General features: G+C 48.0%; 1 protein-coding gene across 1 annotated transcript in view; it reads right to left on the reverse strand.

Moving 5' to 3' along the window:
• The window catches only part of DLG4 (discs large MAGUK scaffold protein 4), a 194,923-nt gene that overhangs the window by 24,510 nt on the left and 151,395 nt on the right, over window positions 1-19,018 (reverse strand). The window contains exons 17-18 of the mRNA XM_040415427.1: window positions 15,903-15,950; window positions 15,719-15,820 (exon numbers count right to left, since the gene is read on the reverse strand). Of these exons, the coding sequence (XP_040271361.1) occupies window positions 15,719-15,820; window positions 15,903-15,950 (150 nt within the window). The remainder of the gene's footprint in view (window positions 1-15,718; window positions 15,821-15,902; window positions 15,951-19,018) is intronic.

Raw genomic sequence — 19,018 nt, forward strand, 5'->3', positions numbered from 1 at the left:
ATACCCTGGACAGCCGAACATGACAAGCCAGAGGGAGAGGAGTTTTATGGTCCTGGCTTGTTATGGGAGTCCTTTGCAGAGCCTGACTTCGGGAGCCCTGTACAGTCCAGACTTCAGGACATTTTCTTTGAGAGGGAGGCTAGGCATGAGTGGGATGACCCCCATGAGGTAGAGCAAGACCTGGCTCACCTAGCAACCCTGGAGTGGGAACTGGAGCAGGACTACCGAGATCTCTTCTACTCCATTGAGAAGGCTCAGCAGGACGGTAAGGTGACAGACCCAGATCCAGACCCATTCAGCTGGGCAGATATTGTAGAGTGTTACTGGGAAGGACCCCAGGTGGCCGGTAGAGATGGGACCGAGGTCTCTCCACCGGTCCTGCAGGGAATTGGGAGCCCAGTCTCCATTCCCCAGCGGCAGTGTGAAGTGCAGGGAGAGGAGAGCAGCGTCCTCCCTCCCCAGCGGCAGGCTGAGTTACAGGGGGCAGAAGTAGTTGTTCCTGCCCCCCAGCAGCAGAGTGATATGCCGGGAAGGCAGTGTGAAGTGCAGGGAGAGGAGAGCAGCGTCCTCCCTCCCCAGCAGCAGGCTGAGGTACAGGGGGCAGAGGTAGTTGATCCTGCCCCCCAGCAGCAGAGTGATATGCCGGGAAGGCAGTGTGAAATGCAGGGAGAGGAGAGCAGCGTCCTCCCTCCCCAGCGGCAGGCTGAGGTACAGGGGGCAGAGGTAGTAGTTCCTGCCCCCCAGCAGCAGAGTGATATGCCGGGAAGGCAGTGTGAAATGCAGGGAGAGGAGAGCAGCGTCCTCCCTCCCCAGCGGCAGGCTGAGGTACAGGGGGCAGAGGTAGTTGTTCCTGCCCCCCAGCAGCAGAGTGATATGCCGGGAAGGCAGTGTGAAGTGCAGGGAGAGGAGAGCAGCGTCCTCCCTCCCCAGCGGCAGGCTGAGTTACAGAGGGCAGAGGTAGTTGTTCCTGCCCCCCAGCAGCAGAGTGATTTTTTGGGAATTGGGAGCCCAGTCTCCATTCCCCAGCGGCAGAGTGTCCAGCAGGGAATAGAGAGCCCAGTCTCCTTTCCCCAGCAGCAGGACACTGTATTGGGAGCGGAGACGGTCGGTCGCCCTCCCCAGCGGCTGGAAGTATGTATGGGAGAGGAGCTCGTTACCCCCTCTCCCCAGCGGCAGCTTAACGCACCAGGGGGAGACAGTAAGCCCCACAACAGTGCAGAAGGGACCGTGGTCTCTGCACTTACAGCACAGGGGGTAGAGACAGTCGGTCTCCCCCTCCAACAACCAGACTCCAAGCCAGGGAGCAACACAGAGACCGGGAGTACCAGCTTCCAACATAACCTTGGTGGACTCACTGGACAGAGACAGGCTACCAAATGCAACAGGTCCAGTACTGGGTTGTGGGTGGGCTGCCAGACTAACTCAGGTACCGACCGGCGTGAGGTCAGGTACCTGGTAGTCTTCCCTGGGGGAGGGGGAGATGTGTGGCGACACCAACCTCGCCACTGGGTTTTGGAGAGGACTGGCTGCTGGCCTCTTGCCCCAGGATTATGGGCCATATACTAACTTTTAAACCCCTGAACCTATTCAAGTGAATTTTGGATAGGTTTGTCCCCAAGTTATACTGTTTAAATTGATGCAAGTTATATGTATGGCCAATGTAAACTCACAAAGTTGTAACAATTTATAATAAGTGTAACTTGTCAGCTTGGGAGGAAAATGCTGGGTGTGTTTCTATTGTGCCATTGTCCCATTGTGTGTTTAAATGGTGATGTCTGTTCTGTTGTCCTCACATGTGTATTGGCGATCTCCCTTTGTCCTCAGAGATAATTGGATTGCTCCTCAGGTTGTCTCCGGGACAGAGAGGAGGAGACCATGATGCATTGTGGGGATATGTTGTCCTATGTCACAGTCTTCATTCTGGTCCTCTGGGGGCGTGAACGATTGGTTGCTGTAGTTACATTGTATGTGTTGTAAATTACTGATTGGTTGTATTTCAAACCCCTGTGGGCAGTACTATGTTTGTGGTTTATGAATAAAAGAGGCTGTACGTGAAGTACAGTCAGACCACTGCTTGACCCTCAACACGGAGCCTTGTCTCGTTATTGGGGGGATTCACTGTATGCTGTTAGAGGACCGATTGCCAGAAGTGTAAGCTGATTCCTGTTCGTCTGCTAGCAGCTATTCGTGAGGTTCCAGTTTGGAGTGCTACTTTGCATCCAGTTCGGGAGTTTGGTGTATCCTGCAGTAGCTGTGCCTGTCTCTCAGAAAGGGGCTTATCGCCTAAACGGATTATAACCCCTTGTCTGCTGAAACGGTCAGTTTCACTGTCATATTACAGAGCTGTGTACACGTCATATACTGATTGTGGGTAGTCAGCGGGTGAAGCTCCTATAAATCCTGCCATATTACAGAGCTGTGTACACGTCATATACTGATTGTGGGTAGTCAGCGGGTGGAGCTCCTATAAATCATGTAATATTACAGAGCTGTGTACACGTCATATACTGATTGTGGGTAGTCAGCGGGTGGAGCTCCTATAAATCCTGTAATATTACAGTGCTGTGTACACGTCATATACCGATTGTGGGTAGTCAGCGGGTGGAGCGTCTATAAATCCTTACATATTACAGAGCTGTGTACACGTCATATACTGATTGTGGGTAGTCAGTGGGTGGAGCTCCTATAAATCCTGTCATATTACAGTGCAGTGTACACGTCATATACTAATTGTGGGTAGTCAGCGGGTGGAGCTCCTATAAATCCTGCCATATTACAGAGCTGTGTACACGTCATATACTGATTGTGGGTAGTCAGCGGGTGGAGCTCCTATAAATCCTGTCATATTACAGATCTGTGTACACGTCATATACGGATTGTGGGTAGTCAGCGGGTGGAGCTCCTATAAATCATCTCATATTACAGAGCTGTGTACACGTCATATACTGATTGTGGGTAGTCAGCGGGTGTAGGGCCTATAAATCCTGCCATATTACAGTGCCGTGTACACGTCATATACTGATTGTGGGTAGTCAGTGGGTGGAGCTCCAATAAATCCTCTCATATTACAGAGATGTGTACACGTCATATACTGATTGTGGGTAGTCAGTGGGTGGAGCTCTTATATATACTGTCATATTACAGTGCTGTGTACACGTCATATACTGATTGTGGGTAGTAGAGCGGGTGGAGCTCCTATAAATCCTGTCATATTACAGAGCTGTGTACACGTCATATACTGATTGTGGGTAGTCAGTGGGTGGAGCTCCTATAAATCCTGTCATATTACAGAGCTGTGTACACGTCATATACTGATTGTGGGTAGTCAGAGGGTGGAGATCCTATAAATCCTGTCATATTACAGAGATGTGTACACGTCATATACTGATTGTGGGTAGTCAGCGGGTGGAGCTCCTATAAATCCTGCAATATTACAGAGCTGTGTACACGTCATATACTGATTGTGGGTAGTCAGAGGGTGGAGATCCTATAAATCCTGACATATTACAGAGCTGTGTACACGTCATATACTGATTGTGGGTAGTCAGTGGGTGGAGCTCCTATATATCCTGTCATATTACAGTGCTGTGTACACGTCATATACTGATTGTGGGTAGTTAAGCGGGTGGAGCTCCTATAAATCCTGTCATATTACAGAGCTGTGTACACGTCATATACTGATTGTGGGTAGTTAAGCGGGTGGAGCTCCTATAAATCCTGTCATATTACAGAGCTGTGTACACGTCATATACTGATTGTAAGTAGTCAGCGGGTGGAGCGCCAATAAATCCTCTCATATTACAGTGCTGTGTACACGTCATATACTGATTGTGGGTAGTCAGCGGGTGGAGCTCCTATAAATCCTCTCATATTACAGATCTGTGTACACGTCATATACTGATTGTGGGTAGTCAGCGGGTGGAGCTCCTATAAATCCTGACATATTACAGAGCTGTGTACACGTCATATACTGATTGTGGGTAGTCAGCGGGTGGAGCTCCTATAAATCCTGGTCATATTACAGATCTGTGTACACGTCATATACTGATTGTGGGTAGTCAGCGGGTGGAGCTCCTATAAATCCTGACATATTACAGAGCTGTGTACACGTCATATACTAATTGTGGGTAGTCAGCGGGTGGAGATCCTATATATCCTCTCATATTACAGTGCTGTGTACACGTCATATACTGATTGTGGGTAGTCAGCGGGTGGAGCTCCTATAAATCCTGACATATTACAGAGCTGTGTACACGTCATATACTAATTGTGGGTAGTCAGCGGGTGGAGATCCTATAAATCCTCTCATATTACAGAGCTGTGTACACGTCATATACTGATTGTGGGTAGTCAGCGGGTGGAGATCCTATAAATCCTGTCATATTACAGAGCTGTGTACACGTCATATACTGATTGTGGGTAGTCAGCGGGTGGAGCGCCAATAAATCCTCTCATATTACAGTGCTGTGTACACGTCATATACTGATTGTGGGTAGTCAGCGGGTGTAGGGCCTATAAATCCTGCCATATTACAGTGCCGTGTACACGTCATATACTGATTGTGGGTAGTCAGTGGGTGGAGCTCCAATAAATCCTCTCATATTACAGAGATGTGTACACGTCATATACTGATTGTGGGTAGTCAGTGGGTGGAGCTCTTATATATACTGTCATATTACAGTGCTGTGTACACGTCATATACTGATTGTGGGTAGTAGAGCGGGTGGAGCTCCTATAAATCCTGTCATATTACAGAGCTGTGTACACGTCATATACTGATTGTGGGTAGTCAGTGGGTGGAGCTCCTATAAATCCTGTCATATTACAGAGCTGTGTACACGTCATATACTGATTGTGGGTAGTCAGCGGGTGGAGCTCCTATAAATCCTGCAATATTACAGAGCTGTGTACACGTCATATACTGATTGTGGGTAGTCAGAGGGTGGAGATCCTATAAATCCTGACATATTACAGAGCTGTGTACACGTCATATACTGATTGTGGGTAGTCAGCGGGTGGAGATCCTATATATCCTGTCATATTACAGTGCTGTGTACACGTCATATACTGATTGTGGGTAGTTAAGCGGGTGGAGCTCCTATAAATCCTGTCATATTACAGAGCTGTGTACACGTCATATACTGATTGTAAGTAGTCAGCGGGTGGAGCGCCAATAAATCCTCTCATATTACAGTGCTGTGTACACGTCATATACTGATTGTGGGTAGTCAGCGGGTGGAGCTCCTATAAATCCTCTCATATTACAGATCTGTGTACACGTCATATACTGATTGTGGGTAGTCAGCGGGTGGAGCTCCTATAAATCCTGACATATTACAGAGCTGTGTACACGTCATATACTGATTGTGGGTAGTCAGCGGGTGGAGCTCCTATAAATCCTGGTCATATTACAGATCTGTGTACACGTCATATACTGATTGTGGGTAGTCAGCGGGTGGAGCTCCTATAAATCCTGACATATTACAGAGCTGTGTACACGTCATATACTAATTGTGGGTAGTCAGCGGGTGGAGATCCTATATATCCTCTCATATTACAGTGCTGTGTACACGTCATATACTGATTGTGGGTAGTCAGCGGGTGGAGCTCCTATAAATCCTGACATATTACAGAGCTGTGTACACGTCATATACTAATTGTGGGTAGTCAGCGGGTGGAGCTCCTATAAATCCTGTCATATTACAGAGCTGTGTACACGTCATATACTGATTGTGGGTAGTCAGTGGGTGGAGCTCCTATAAATCCTGTTATATTACAGAGCTGTGTACACGTCATATACTGATTGTGGGTAGTCAGCGGGTGGAGCGCCAATAAATCCTCTCATATTACAGTGCTGTGTACACGTCATATACTGATTGTGGGTAGTCAGCGGGTGGAGATCCTATAAATCCTGTCATATTACAGATCTGTGTACACGTCATATACTGATTGTGGGTAGTCAGCGGGTGGAGCTCCTATAAATCCTGACATATTACAGAGCTGTGTACACGTCATATACTAATTGTGGGTAGTCAGCAGGTGGAGATCCTATAAATCCTGTCATATTACAGAGCTGTGTACACGTCATATACTGATTGTGGGTAGTCAGCGGGTGGAGATCCTATAAATCCTGTCATATTACAGAGCTGTGTACACGTCATATACTGATTGTGGGTAGTCAGCGGGTGGAGCGCCAATAAATCCTCTCATATTACAGAGCTGTCTACACGTCATATACTGATTGTGGGTAGTCAGCGGGTGGAGCTCCTATAAATCCTCTCATATTACAGTGCAGTGTACACGTCATATACTGATTGTGGGTAGTCAGCGGGTGGAGCTCCTATAAATCCTCTCATATTAGAGATCTGTGTACACGTCATATACTGATTGTGGGTAGTCAGCGGGTGGAGCTCCTATAAATCCTCTCATATTACAGAGCTGTGTACACGTCATATACTGATTGTGGGTAGTCAGCGGGTGGAGATCCTCTAAATCCTCTCATATTACAGAGCTGTGTACACGTCATATACTGATTGTGGGTAGTCAGCGAGTGGAGCTCCTATATATCCTCTCATATTACAGAGCTGTGTACACGTCATATACTGATTGTGGGTAGTCAGCGGGTGGAGCTCCTATAAATCCTCTCATATTACAGTGCTGTGTACACGTCATATACTGATTGTGGGTAGTCAGCGAGTGGAGATCCTATAAATCCTCTCATATTACAGAGCTGTGTACACGTCATATACTGATTGTGGGTAGTCAACGAGTGGAGATCCTATATATCCTCTCATATTACAGTGCTGTGTACACGTCATATACTGATTGTGGGTAGTCAGCGAGTGGAGATCCTATATATCCTCTCATATTACAGAGCTGTTGTGGCGAAACCAACCTCGCCACTGGGTTTTGGAGGGGCCTGGCTACTAGCCTCTTGCCCCAGGATTATGGCCCATACTAACTTTGAAGGAGAAGACAGACCGGCCGCACAGCTTAAATCTGTGGAACTGTTTTGGGCAGGAAAGCCATGCTTGCGGCCGGCCAAATGTGACTTCCATGGAATTAAGGAACCCCTGCTCGGATCTCGGTGATTTTTGGATATGTTGTTCACCCAGATCAGAGCTATCCATGGATGTATACATTATGGGGATGTGTGGGGTTTTGAGGTGTTTTCTGTGTTTTGGGAAAAATGTGTGTTTTCTGTCTGTGAGTGATTAAGTTAGTCCATTACGTTTGGTAATTGTATTTTGTGGATTGCATCTCAGACAATGCCAGTGTGATAGTTAATTGCGTCTCAGACAATGCTCATTGTATTTTGGTTATTGCGTTACAGAAGTCGTATTTTAGTGATCTGGATAAGTTAAAACTTAGCTTTTAATATAGCTCTTGTAAGATAAATGAGATTTTGTTCCTCAAAATGTAAAGAAAAGAGGTAGGTAATCGTAGATTGCTGGCAGTGTCCTATGATATAACAGGACTTGTACTGAGGGCAATACTAGAATGTCCACAAAGGCAAGAAGTGAAATGACTGATGTATTCCAAGCATGATGTTTCCAGGTCTAGACAGTTAGGGTGGTGCACATCAGTATTCAAGCCACAGGTGGTCGGTTTTGGCACTTGTAGGCGCCAATATCCGACACGTCAAGGTGGACATACAACAAGTATTAAACAACAAAAAATCTATATACACAACGACAAACACAACACAAAAATGACATGGATGTTTAGATATCCGTGTTAAATATTGTACACTAATACATCCACAGCAATTAGGTGCACGGCGGCACCGCTTAAGAGAAAGACACACCACCAGGTGTCCTACCGTACAGGTTAGATGTACTCCAGGCACCTGTGTTCTTGAGTCTTTATCAGGCAGGGTGGTCCTTTTCAGGCAGTTGGAGGATATTTAAAGGGAATGGAAACAATGTTTTTCCTTTTCTATCCCTAATTGGCCCTCACAGCCCTACAATAAACCTCCAAAAACTAGCCACGGGGTGTCCCACTATTTGGGCTCCCGTCCGGAACCTAGCCCTGGAATTGTGGTCCCTAAAAAGGCCCTACAAGGATCCCTACATGCACGTTTCTGGGGTAGGGGGAAGAACCCCTCCCCTCATCAGGGGATATAATTTCTAAGGGCCAAAAATGGTGGCTCTCCTATAAAACAAGGCGCACAGGTGGATGTGCGACCGGCAACGGGAATGAAAGAGAGGGGACAGATAAAATAAAGTTCCCTCCCTTTTGTCACTAAAGTGGAGCGCACAGATAGGTGCACAGCCGCAGTGAAGATAGAGAAGGGGGGACAGATACAAGCGCCCCTTGTCCTCTTGTGGTGCACAGGTTGGTGCCGCAGGCATATGTCTTACCAGGTAAGACATATGCCTGCGGCACCAACCTGTGCACCACAAGAGGACAAGGGGCGCTTGTATCTGTCCCCCCTTCTCTATCTTCACTGCGGCTGTGCACCTATCTGTGCGCTCCACTTTAGTGACAAAAGGGAGGGAACTTTATTTTATCTGTCCCCTCTCTTTCATTCCCGTTGCCGGTCGCACATCCACCTGTGCGCCTTGTTTTATAGGAGAGCCACCATTTTTGGCCCTTAGAAATTATATCCCCTGATGAGGGGAGGGGTTCTTCCCCCTACCCCAGAAACGTGCATGTAGGGATCCTTGTAGGGCCTTTTTAGGGACCACAATTCCAGGGCTAGGTTCCGGACGGGAGCCCAAATAGTGGGACACCCCGTGGCTAGTTTTTGGAGGTTTATTGTAGGGCTGTGAGGGCCAATTAGGGATAGAAAAGGAAAAACATTGTTTCCATTCCCTTTAAATATCCTCCAACTGCCTGAAAAGGACCACCCTGCCTGATAAAGACTCAAGAACACAGGTGCCTGGAGTACATCTAACCTGTACGGTAGGACACCTGGTGGTGTGTCTTTCTCTTAAGCGGTGCCGCCGTGCACCTAATTGCTGTGGATGTATTAGTGTACAATATTTAACACGGATATCTAAACATCCATGTCATTTTTGTGTTGTGTTTGTCGTTGTGTATATAGATTTTTTGTTGTTTAATACTTGTTGTATGTCCACCTTGACGTGTCGGATATTGGCGCCTACAAGTGCCAAACCCGACCACCTGTGGCTTGAATACTGATGTGCACCACCCTAACTGTCTAGACCTGGAAACATCATGCTTGGAATACATCAGTCATTTCACTTCTTGCCTTTGTGGACATTCTAGTATTGCCCTCAGTACAAGTCCTGTTATATCATAGGACACTGCCAGCAATCTACGATTACCTACCTCTTTTCTTTACATTTTGAGGAACAAAATCTCATTTATCTTACAAGAGCTATATTAAAAGCTAAGTTTTAACTTATCCAGATCACTAAAATACGACTTCAAAGATTCATGCGAGTGATTATATGTGAATAATCCATATTTAAGTTTATTTTATTGCGTTACAGACAGAGGGAAGGGGATTTTGTGTACAATTGCTGGGAATGTTTGAATACTGTAAATGCATGTGATTGGCTGTTTTTACAAAACCCTCTGGGTGGTAACCTTGTTGGAAGATGTGTATAAATCAATGCTTGTGTTAAAATAAAGAGGAGAGTTCCTGTTTTTATACCTTCATGAAGTTTTGGCTCATGTTTGGGGGATGGAATAACTACACTCTTGGGGATTGCTATATCACAATACTCCCCTGAGTATAAGCTCTTGTAAGAGCTTGTTCCTGGTTCCTGTCTCTGGATTTAGGAGAGGTTCACCCACTGGAGCCTGGAGCCTTGTCGTAGGTCCAGGGTGGGTAGGAGACGGCGAGACCTCCACCAAGCTTCGGCGGTTCGTGGGGTCTGCAGTGCTGACGGTGTCAAGTGGAGTGCTTGGAGTCCTCTGGAAGCACTAGGAGCATCTATCAAGCAGTGGGATGGCAAGCAGTGGGATGGCGTCCTAGTGTGAGGAGAAGCAGCTCGGAGACACCGTTTGTGGAGTATATTGAGGGCAACGCTAGTATCCGTACAGCGCCCCTGGCTACAGCAATATGGATGCCGTTGGTTCCTGCACAGCATTCCATGAGGAAGATAACCCGGATTACAGGGATGCCGAGCGGAAAGGTGTATGGCACCAGGTCATGGAGGACGTGCAGCGTCGGAGGGGTGAGGGTCTTCCCAGTGAGGAGCAGAGATTGTGAATGCGATTGGCGCTGCGACTACCTCTACTGGGAGAGCAACCATTGACGGAGTGGGTGTCAGAGCTTGAGACACTGGTATGGCAGGAAACCTGGCTGGATGACGCTTACCAAGCACTATGGTGGGACACAGTACGACAGTCTCCATGGAAGGAGGAGTACGCTAAGCCCGAAGGTGAGGAATATAATTGCCCTGGGTTATTGTGGGAGTCATTTGAAGACATTGACTTTGGGAGCACAGAAGAGTCTAGATTTTGGGACATTACTGACTACAGGTGGGACTTGCACAATTGGCCTACAACTAGTGGGGTGAGGGCAGATCTGACCTTTCTGGTCCAAAGGGAGTGGGAGCTGGAGCAAGATTATCAACAGTTATTTCGCTCCATTCAAGCCCAGCGCAAGATACAAGACAGTTGGATACCAGGCCCAGACCTGCAGCCCTACCCCTGGCAAGTCACAGCTGAGGTATCCCCTACTTCCTTACCAACTGTGGAGGTAGGGGACTTCATAGACTGGTACCGGGAGGAACCCCAGTCGGCAGGTGGAGATGGGACCGTAGTCACTCCACCGGCCCAACAGGGTGGCAGGGCAGGCGGCCCAGATCCCCAACTGCCACTGGGAGTACAGGGAGAGGAGATTGTCGGTCCCTCATCTCTGCAACAACCAGAATCACTGGTAGTGGAGACAGCCGGTCTCACTACCCAGCGGCAGTATACTCTACAGGGAGAGGAGACAGCTGGTCTCTCTCACAAGCGCCAGATGGGGTATCCAAAGGAGGGGGTAAGTGATAGCCCCCCTCCACAGCTCTCTCCCAGCCCAATACTGAGGGTAGTGGGTAAGGCTTTAAACCCCACTGACCCCTCTCCAGCAGAAGAGCTGGCATCAGAGCAGAGCGCCGCTGGCCTCTGCCCTAACCGTTCATTTACTACCCAGCAGGAGTTGGCACCATGCACCCCAGCTGAAGCGCTGGCATCAGGGCAGAGCGCCGCTGGCCTCTGCCCTCCCCTATCCTCTTCTCCAGAGCCGGACTTCCCACAGGCTACCCCAGCGGAAGAGCTGGCATCGGGGCAGAGCGCAGTCGGCCTCTGCCCACCAAGTACCTACAGCTCCAAGCTAGAGAACCACAAGGAAGCAAGGAGTCGCAGATGCCCACTCAACAGCTGGGGACATACAGAACAGAGCCAGGCCCCAAAATTCAACAGGTCCAGTATTGGGTTGTGGTTGGACTGCCAGACTAACTCAGGTACTGACCGTGAGGTCGGGTATCTGGTTAGTCTTCCCTGGGAGGGGGAGATGTGTGGCAAAACCAACCTTGCCACTGGGTTTTGGAGGGGCCTGGCTACTAGCCTCTTGCCCCAGGATTATGGCCCATACTATCTTTGAAGGAAAAGACAGACCGGCCGCACAGCTTAAATCTGTGGAACTGTTTTGGGCAGAAAGCCATGCTTGCGGCCGGCCAAATGTGACTTCCATGGAATTCGGGAACCCCTGCTCGGATCTGGGTGATTTTTGGATATGTTGTTCACCCAGATCAGAGCTATCTATGGATGTATACATTATGGGGATGTGTGGGGTTTTGAGGTTGTAACGGATCTCCTGGCACCCCGACCGGGTACCTCCGTTGATAGATGCTCCTAGTGCTTTCCGAGGACTACAAGCACTCCACTTGACACCATACGCACTGCAGACCCCACGAACCGCCGAAGCTTGGTTGAGGTCTCACCGTCTCCTACCCACCCTGGACCTACGACGAGGCTCCAGTGGGTGAACCTCTCCTATAACCAGAGAGCAGGAACAGCTCTTACAAGAGCTAGTAGTAAAGCCAGGGGAGTATAGCAAATATTCAGCGTATAGCAATCCCCCAGTGTTGATCAGTTACCCAAACACCAGCCTCAACATGATGAAGGATAAAAAAGGCACTCTTTATTGAAGGTTCCCCGCCCGTATTTATGCAGGTCCCCATCTGGTGGACACGCCCCTAGGGGACCAGAAGGAAGACTGTGACACAGGACAGATATGCAGCAATTCAGGATACACAGACACAATACATCCCCACAATGCATCATGGTTTCCTCCTCTCTGCCCTGGAGACACCCGAGGAGTAATTCAATTATCTCTCAAGACAAAGAAAAATCGCCAATACACATGTGGGGACAACAGGATAGAAATCACCATTTAAACATGCAATGTCACAACCCTTACAGTAAACACAGACATTTAACATATCCCCAGATAGCTCAAGTCTGAGTGCATATTATTAGGTGAATGGCACTCAGAATACACGAATACAATAAAATTAGCTACCTGGGTACCCTCAGATAACATACAATACAATTCCAAAGACAGATTTAAGCTGTGCGGCCGGTCTGTCTTCTCCTTTAAAGTTAGTATGGGCCATAATCCTGAGGCAAGAGGCTGGTAGCCAGGCCCCTCCGAAACCCAGTTGCGAGGTTGGTTTCGCCACAGAGGTGTTTTCTGTGTTTTGGGAAAAATGTGTGTTTTCTGTCTGTGAGTGATTAAGTTAGTCCATTACGTTTGGTAATTGTATTTTGTGGATTGCGTCTCAGACAATGCCAGTGTGTTAGTTAATTGCGTCTCAGACAATGCTCATTGTATTTTGGTTATTGCGTTACAGACAGAGGGAAGGGGATTTTGTGTACAATTGCTGGGAATGTTTGAATACTGTAAATGCATGTGATTGGCTGTTTTTACAAAACCCTCTGGGTGGTAACCTTGTTGGAAGATGTGTATAAATCAATGCTTGTGTTAAAATAAAGAGAGTTCCTGTTTTTATACCTTCATGAAGTTTTGGCTCATGTTTGGGGGATGGAATAACTACACTCTTGGGGATTGCTATATCACAATACTCCCCTAAGTATAAGCTCTTGTAAGAGCTTGTTCCTGGTTCCTGTCTCTGGATTTAGGAGAGGTTCACCCACTGGAGCCTGGAGCCTTGTCGTAGGTCCAGGGTGGGTAGGAGACGGCGAGACCTCCACCAAGCTTCGGCGGTTCGTGGGGTCTGCAGTGCTGACGGTGTCAAGTGGAGTGCTTGGAGTCCTCTGGAAGCACTAGGAGCAGCTATCAACGGAGGTACCCGGTCGGGGTGCTAGGTGTTCTGTTACAGCTGTGTACACATCATATACTGATTGTGGGTAGTCAGCGGGTGGAGCTCCTATAAATCCTGCCATATTACAGAGCTGTGTACACGACATATACTGATTGTGGGTAGTCAGCGGGTGGAGCTGCTATAAATCCTGCCATATTACAGAGCTGTGTACACGTCATATACTGATTGTGGGTAGTCAGCGGGTGGAGCTCCTATAAATTCTCTCATATTACAGTGCTGTGTACACGTCATATACTGATTGTGGGTAGTCAGCGGGTGGAGCTCCTATAAATCCTGTCATATTACAGAGCTGTGTACACATCATATACTGATTGTGGGTAGTCAGCGGGTGAAGCTCCTATAAATCCTATCATATTACAGTGCGGTGTACACGTCATATACTGATTGTGGGTAGTCAGCGAGTGGAGCTCCTATAAATCCTATCATATTACAGTGCTGTGTACACATCATATACTGATTGTGGGTAGTCAGCGGGTGAAGCTCCTATAAATCCTATCATATTACAGTGCTGTGTACACGTCATATACTGATTGTGGGTAGTCAGCGGGTGGAGCTCCTATATATCCTGTCATATTACAGAGCTGTGTACACGTCATATACTGATTGTGGGTAGTCAGTGGGTGGAGCTCCTATAAATCCTATCATATTACAGAGCGGTGTACACGTCATATACTGATTGTGGGTAGTCAGTGGGTGGAGATCCTATAAATGCTCATATATTACAGAGCTGTGTACACGTCATATACTGATTGTGGGTAGTCAGTGGGTGGAGCGCCAATAAATCCTCTCATATAACAGAGCTGTGTACACGTCATATACGGATTGTGGGGAGACAGCGGGTGGAGCGTCTATAAATCCTGTAATATTACAGAGCTGTGTACACGTCATATACTGATTGTGGGTAGTCAGTGGGTGGAGCACCTATAAATCCTCTCATATAACAGAGCTGTGTACACGTCATATACTGATTGTGGGTAGTCAGCGGGTGGAGCGCCAATAAATCCTCATATATTACAGAGCTGTGTACACGTCATATACTGATTGTGGGTAGTCAGCGGGTGTAGGGCCTATAAATCCTATCATATTACAGAGCTGTGTACACGTCATATACTGATTGTGGGTAGTCAGCGGGTGTAGGGCCTATAAATCCTATCATATTACAGAGCTGTGTACACGTCATATACTGATTGTGGGTAGTCAGCGGGTGGAGCTCCTATAAATCCTCTCATATAACAGAGCTGTGTACACGTCATATACTGATTGTGGGTAGTCAGCGGGTGGACTACAGCGCTCTATTATACTTCTCCAGGACTTCAGCGCTCTATTATACTTCCCAGGACTACAGCGCTCTCTTATACTTCCCAGGACTACAGCGCTCTATTATACTTCTCCAGGACTACAGCGCTCTATTATACTCCTCCAGGACTACAGCGCTCTATTATACTTCCCAGGACTACAGCGCTCTATTATACTTCTCCAGGACTACAGCGCTCTATTATACTCCTCCAGGACTACAGCGCTCTATTATACTTCCCAGGACTACAGCGCTCTATTATACTTCCCAGGACTACAGCGCTCTATTATACTTCTCCAGGACTACAGCGCTCTATTATACTTCCCAGGACTACAGCGCTCTATTATACTCCTCCAGGACTACAGCGCTCTATTATACTTCCCAGGACTACAGCGCTCTATTATACTTCTCCAGGACTACAGCGCTCTATTATACTTCCCAGGACTACAGCGCTCTATTATACTTCCCAGGACTACAGCGCTCTATTATACTTCCCAGGACTACAGCGCTCTATTATACTTCTCCAGGACTACAGCGCTCTATTATACTTCTCCAGGACTACAGCGCTCTATTATACTTCAGAGGACTACAGCGCTCTATTATACTTCCCAGGACTACAGCGCTCTATTATACTTCTCCAGGACTACAGCGCTCTATTATTCTTCCCAGGACTACAGCGCTCTATTATACTTCCCAGGACTACAGCGCTCTATTATACTTCTCCAGGACTACAGCGCTCTATTATTCTTCCCAGGACTATAACTCCCATTTTTCCCAGTGACTTGAGGCTGACAAGCTGCTGACTGACACTAAGCACCAACCTATTCTCCAATCTGCATGTCTTGTGGACAAAGTAAATGCCCCCTTTACGGTTCACGGTAGGGGGCGTGGCCCCACAGTCACATGTCCTGTATAGCACACTGTCCTGTACGGTTCATGGTAGGGGGCGTGGCCCCACAGTCACATGTCCTGTATAGCACACTGTCCTGTACGGTTCATGGTAGGGGGCGTGGCCCCACAGTCACATGTCCTGTATGGTTCACGGTAGGGGGCGTGGCCCCACAGTCACATGTCCTGTATAGCACATGGCCCCAGATGACACCCAGATACTCACGAGGAACGCAGGAGCCAAACTTATCAGGAAACTCAGACAGAAGGTCGTCATTAACCCTATCCTTCCCAGGTCCCAGAATGATGATGGGACGGGCGTAGTGCACTGCAGATGAAGCAGGGAGAAGACTGTCAATTATAACAGAATATAATAGATGGGGGGGGCAAACTGAAGGAAAGTCACCAACCTTCCATGTGGACAACCATCTCATAACTGAGCACAATGTCCTCCCGACCTACAGAGACAAGAGAGCAAGGTCAGCACCAGGCAGCAGTTCGCAGGATTAGCAGAGATGAATAGTGTAGAGATCTGTAACAGGACGGAGGTGTAGTGTAGAGTAGTGTTGAGCGAGCATGCTCGGCCGAACACCGCGTGTATTTACATCTAATTCAGCCTCTATTTCTATGCAGAAGATGGCTGTCCAGGGAGGGAATGCCTCAGGGTGAGTCCGGCTCTGACTCCATATATAGCTATGTCCACAGCCCAGTGCATTTAACTCTAATTTATCCCGTATTTCAGAAAAGTTTCAGCCGGGATTCAAACTCACGACCTTCTGCATTAGAGGCAAGAAGGCACTTAACCACTCAGCTATAAGAGCTGCATAGCCAGTTACTAATAGTAAAATGAGACTTCTACTGAGACCTATACAGTACTGGCTATGCAGCTGTATAGTGTAGTGGTTATAGTTCTGGGCTGTGCCGCAGAAGCTGAGAGTTCAAAACCCGTCACAAAAATAGAAATAGAGGTTAAATTAGATTTAAATATTTTATATTTATTTTAGTAATTGTAAAAAATGTATGGCCCAAAATAAATGTGTAATTACTAAAAAAATAAAATATAAATATATAGAAAATCATACTTCTGAGGATATGAACTCACAGCTTCTGCATCACAGCCCAGAACTGTAACCACTACACTATACAGCTACATAGTCAGTCACAAAAAAATATATATATAAGACGCCTACTGGAGAAGTCTCATATTTTTTAGTAACTGGCTATGCAGCTATTATAGCTGAGTGGTTAAGTGCCTTCTTGCCTCTAATGCAGAAGGTCGTGAGTTTGAATCCCGGCAGAAACTTTTCTGAAATACGGGATAAATTAGATTTAAATGCATTGGGAGTCCCCAAGCACTGACTCCACATATGGCCATAGCTGTATATGGAGTCCTGACACCTTCCCCTCTTCAGAGCAGGGGGCGCCTGGGGTTCTCCCATCGACTTCCATTGTGCTCGGGTGCTCGATCAACACTAGTGTAGAGGAGTGTGTGTGAGGACGGTACAGGAATAGTAGATACAGGCGGAGGTGTAGTGTAGAGGAGTGTGTGTGAGGACGGTACAGGAATAGTAGATACAGGCGGAGGTGTAGTGTAGAGGAGTGTGTGTGAGGACGGTACAGGAATAGTAGATACAGGAGGTGTAGTGTAGAGGAGTGTGTGTGAGGACGGTACAGGAATAGTAGATACAGGAGGAGGTGTAGTGTAGAGGAGTGTGTGTGAGGACGGTACAGGAATAGTAGATACAGGAGGAGGTGTAGTGTAGAGGAGTGTGTGTGAGGACGGTACAGGAATAGTAGATACAGGCGGAGGTGTAGTGTAGAGGAGTGTGTGTGAGGACGGTACAGGAATAGTAGATACAGGTGGTGTAGTGTAGAGGAGTGTGTGTGAGGACGGTACAGGAATAGTAGATACAGGAGGTGTAGTGTAGAGGAGTGTGTGTGAGGACGGTACAGGAATAGTAGATACAGGTGGTGTAGTGTAGAGGAGTGTGTGTGAGGACGGTACAGGACACGATGGAGGTGTAGAGGAGTGTGTGTGAGGACGGTACAGGACACGATGGAGGTGTAGTGTAGAGGAGTGTGTGTGAGGACGGTACAGGACACGATGGAGGTGTAGTGTAGAGGAGTGTGTGAGAGGACGGTACAGGACACGATGGAGGTGTAGTGTAGAGGAGTGTGTGAGGACGGTACAGGACACGATGGAGGTGTAGTGTAGAGGAGTGTGTGAGGACGGTACAGGACACAATGGAGGTGTAGTGTAGAGGAGTGTGTGAGAGGACGGTACAGGACACGATGGAGGTGTAGTGTAGAGGAGTGTGTGAGAGGACGGTACAGGACACGATGGAGGTGTAGTGTAGAGGAGTGTGTGAGGACGGTACAGGACACGATGGAGGTGTAGTGTAGAGGAGTGTGTGAGGACGGTACAGGACACGATGGAGGTGTAGTGTAGAGGAGTGTGTGAGGACGGTACAGGACACAATGGAGGTGTAGTGTAGAGGAGTGTGTGAGAGGACGGTACAGGACACGATGGAGGTGTAGTGTAGAGGAGTGTGTGAGGACGGTACAGGAGACTATGGAGGTGTAGTGTAGAGGAGTGTGTGAGGACGGTACAGGACACGATGGAGGTGTAGTGTAGAGGAGTGTGTGTGAGGACGGTACAGGACACGATGGAGGTGTAGCGTAGAGGAGTGTGTGAGAGGACGGTACAGGACACGATGGAGGTGTAGTGTAGAGGAGTGTGTGAGAGGACGGTACAGGACACCATGGAGGTGTAGCGTAGAGGAGTGTGTGTGAGGACGGTACAGGACACGATGGAGGTGTAGTGTAGAGAAGTGTGTGTGAGGACGGTACAGGACACGATGGAGGTGTAGTGTAGAGGAGTGTGTGTGAGGACGGTACAGGACACGATGGAGGTGTAGTGTAGAGGAGTGTGTGTGAGGACGGTACAGGACACGATGGAGGTGTAGTGTAGAGGAGTGTGTAAGAGGACGGTACAGGACACGATGGAGGTGTAGTGTAGAGAAGTGTGTGTGAGGACGGTACAGGACACGATGGAGGTGTAGTGTAGAGGAGTGTGTGTGAGGACGGTACAGGACACGATGGAGGTGTAGTGTAGAGGAGTGTGTGTGAGGACGGTACAGGACACGATGGAGGTGTAGTGTAGAGGAGTGTGTAAGAGGACGGTACAGGACACGATGGAGGTGTAGCGTAGAGGAGTGTGTGTGAGGACGGTACAGGACACGATGGAGGTGTAGTGTAGAGGAGTGTGTGAGAGGACGGTACAGGACACGATGGAGGTGTAATGTAGAGGAGTGTGTGTGAGGACGGTACAGGAATAGTAGATACAGGAGGAGGTGTAGTGTAGAGGAGTGTGTGTGAGGACGGTACAGGAATAGTAGATACAGGAGGAGGTGTAGTGTAGAGGAGTGTGTGTGAGGACGGTACAGGAATAGTAGATACAGGAGGAGGTGTAGTGTAGAGGAGTGTGTGTGAGAACGGTACAGGACACGATGGAGGTGTAGTGTAG

Source organism: Bufo bufo, chromosome 1 (assembly GCF_905171765.1).
Source record: "Bufo bufo chromosome 1, aBufBuf1.1, whole genome shotgun sequence".
Classification (NCBI taxonomy): Eukaryota; Metazoa; Chordata; class Amphibia; order Anura; family Bufonidae; genus Bufo; species Bufo bufo.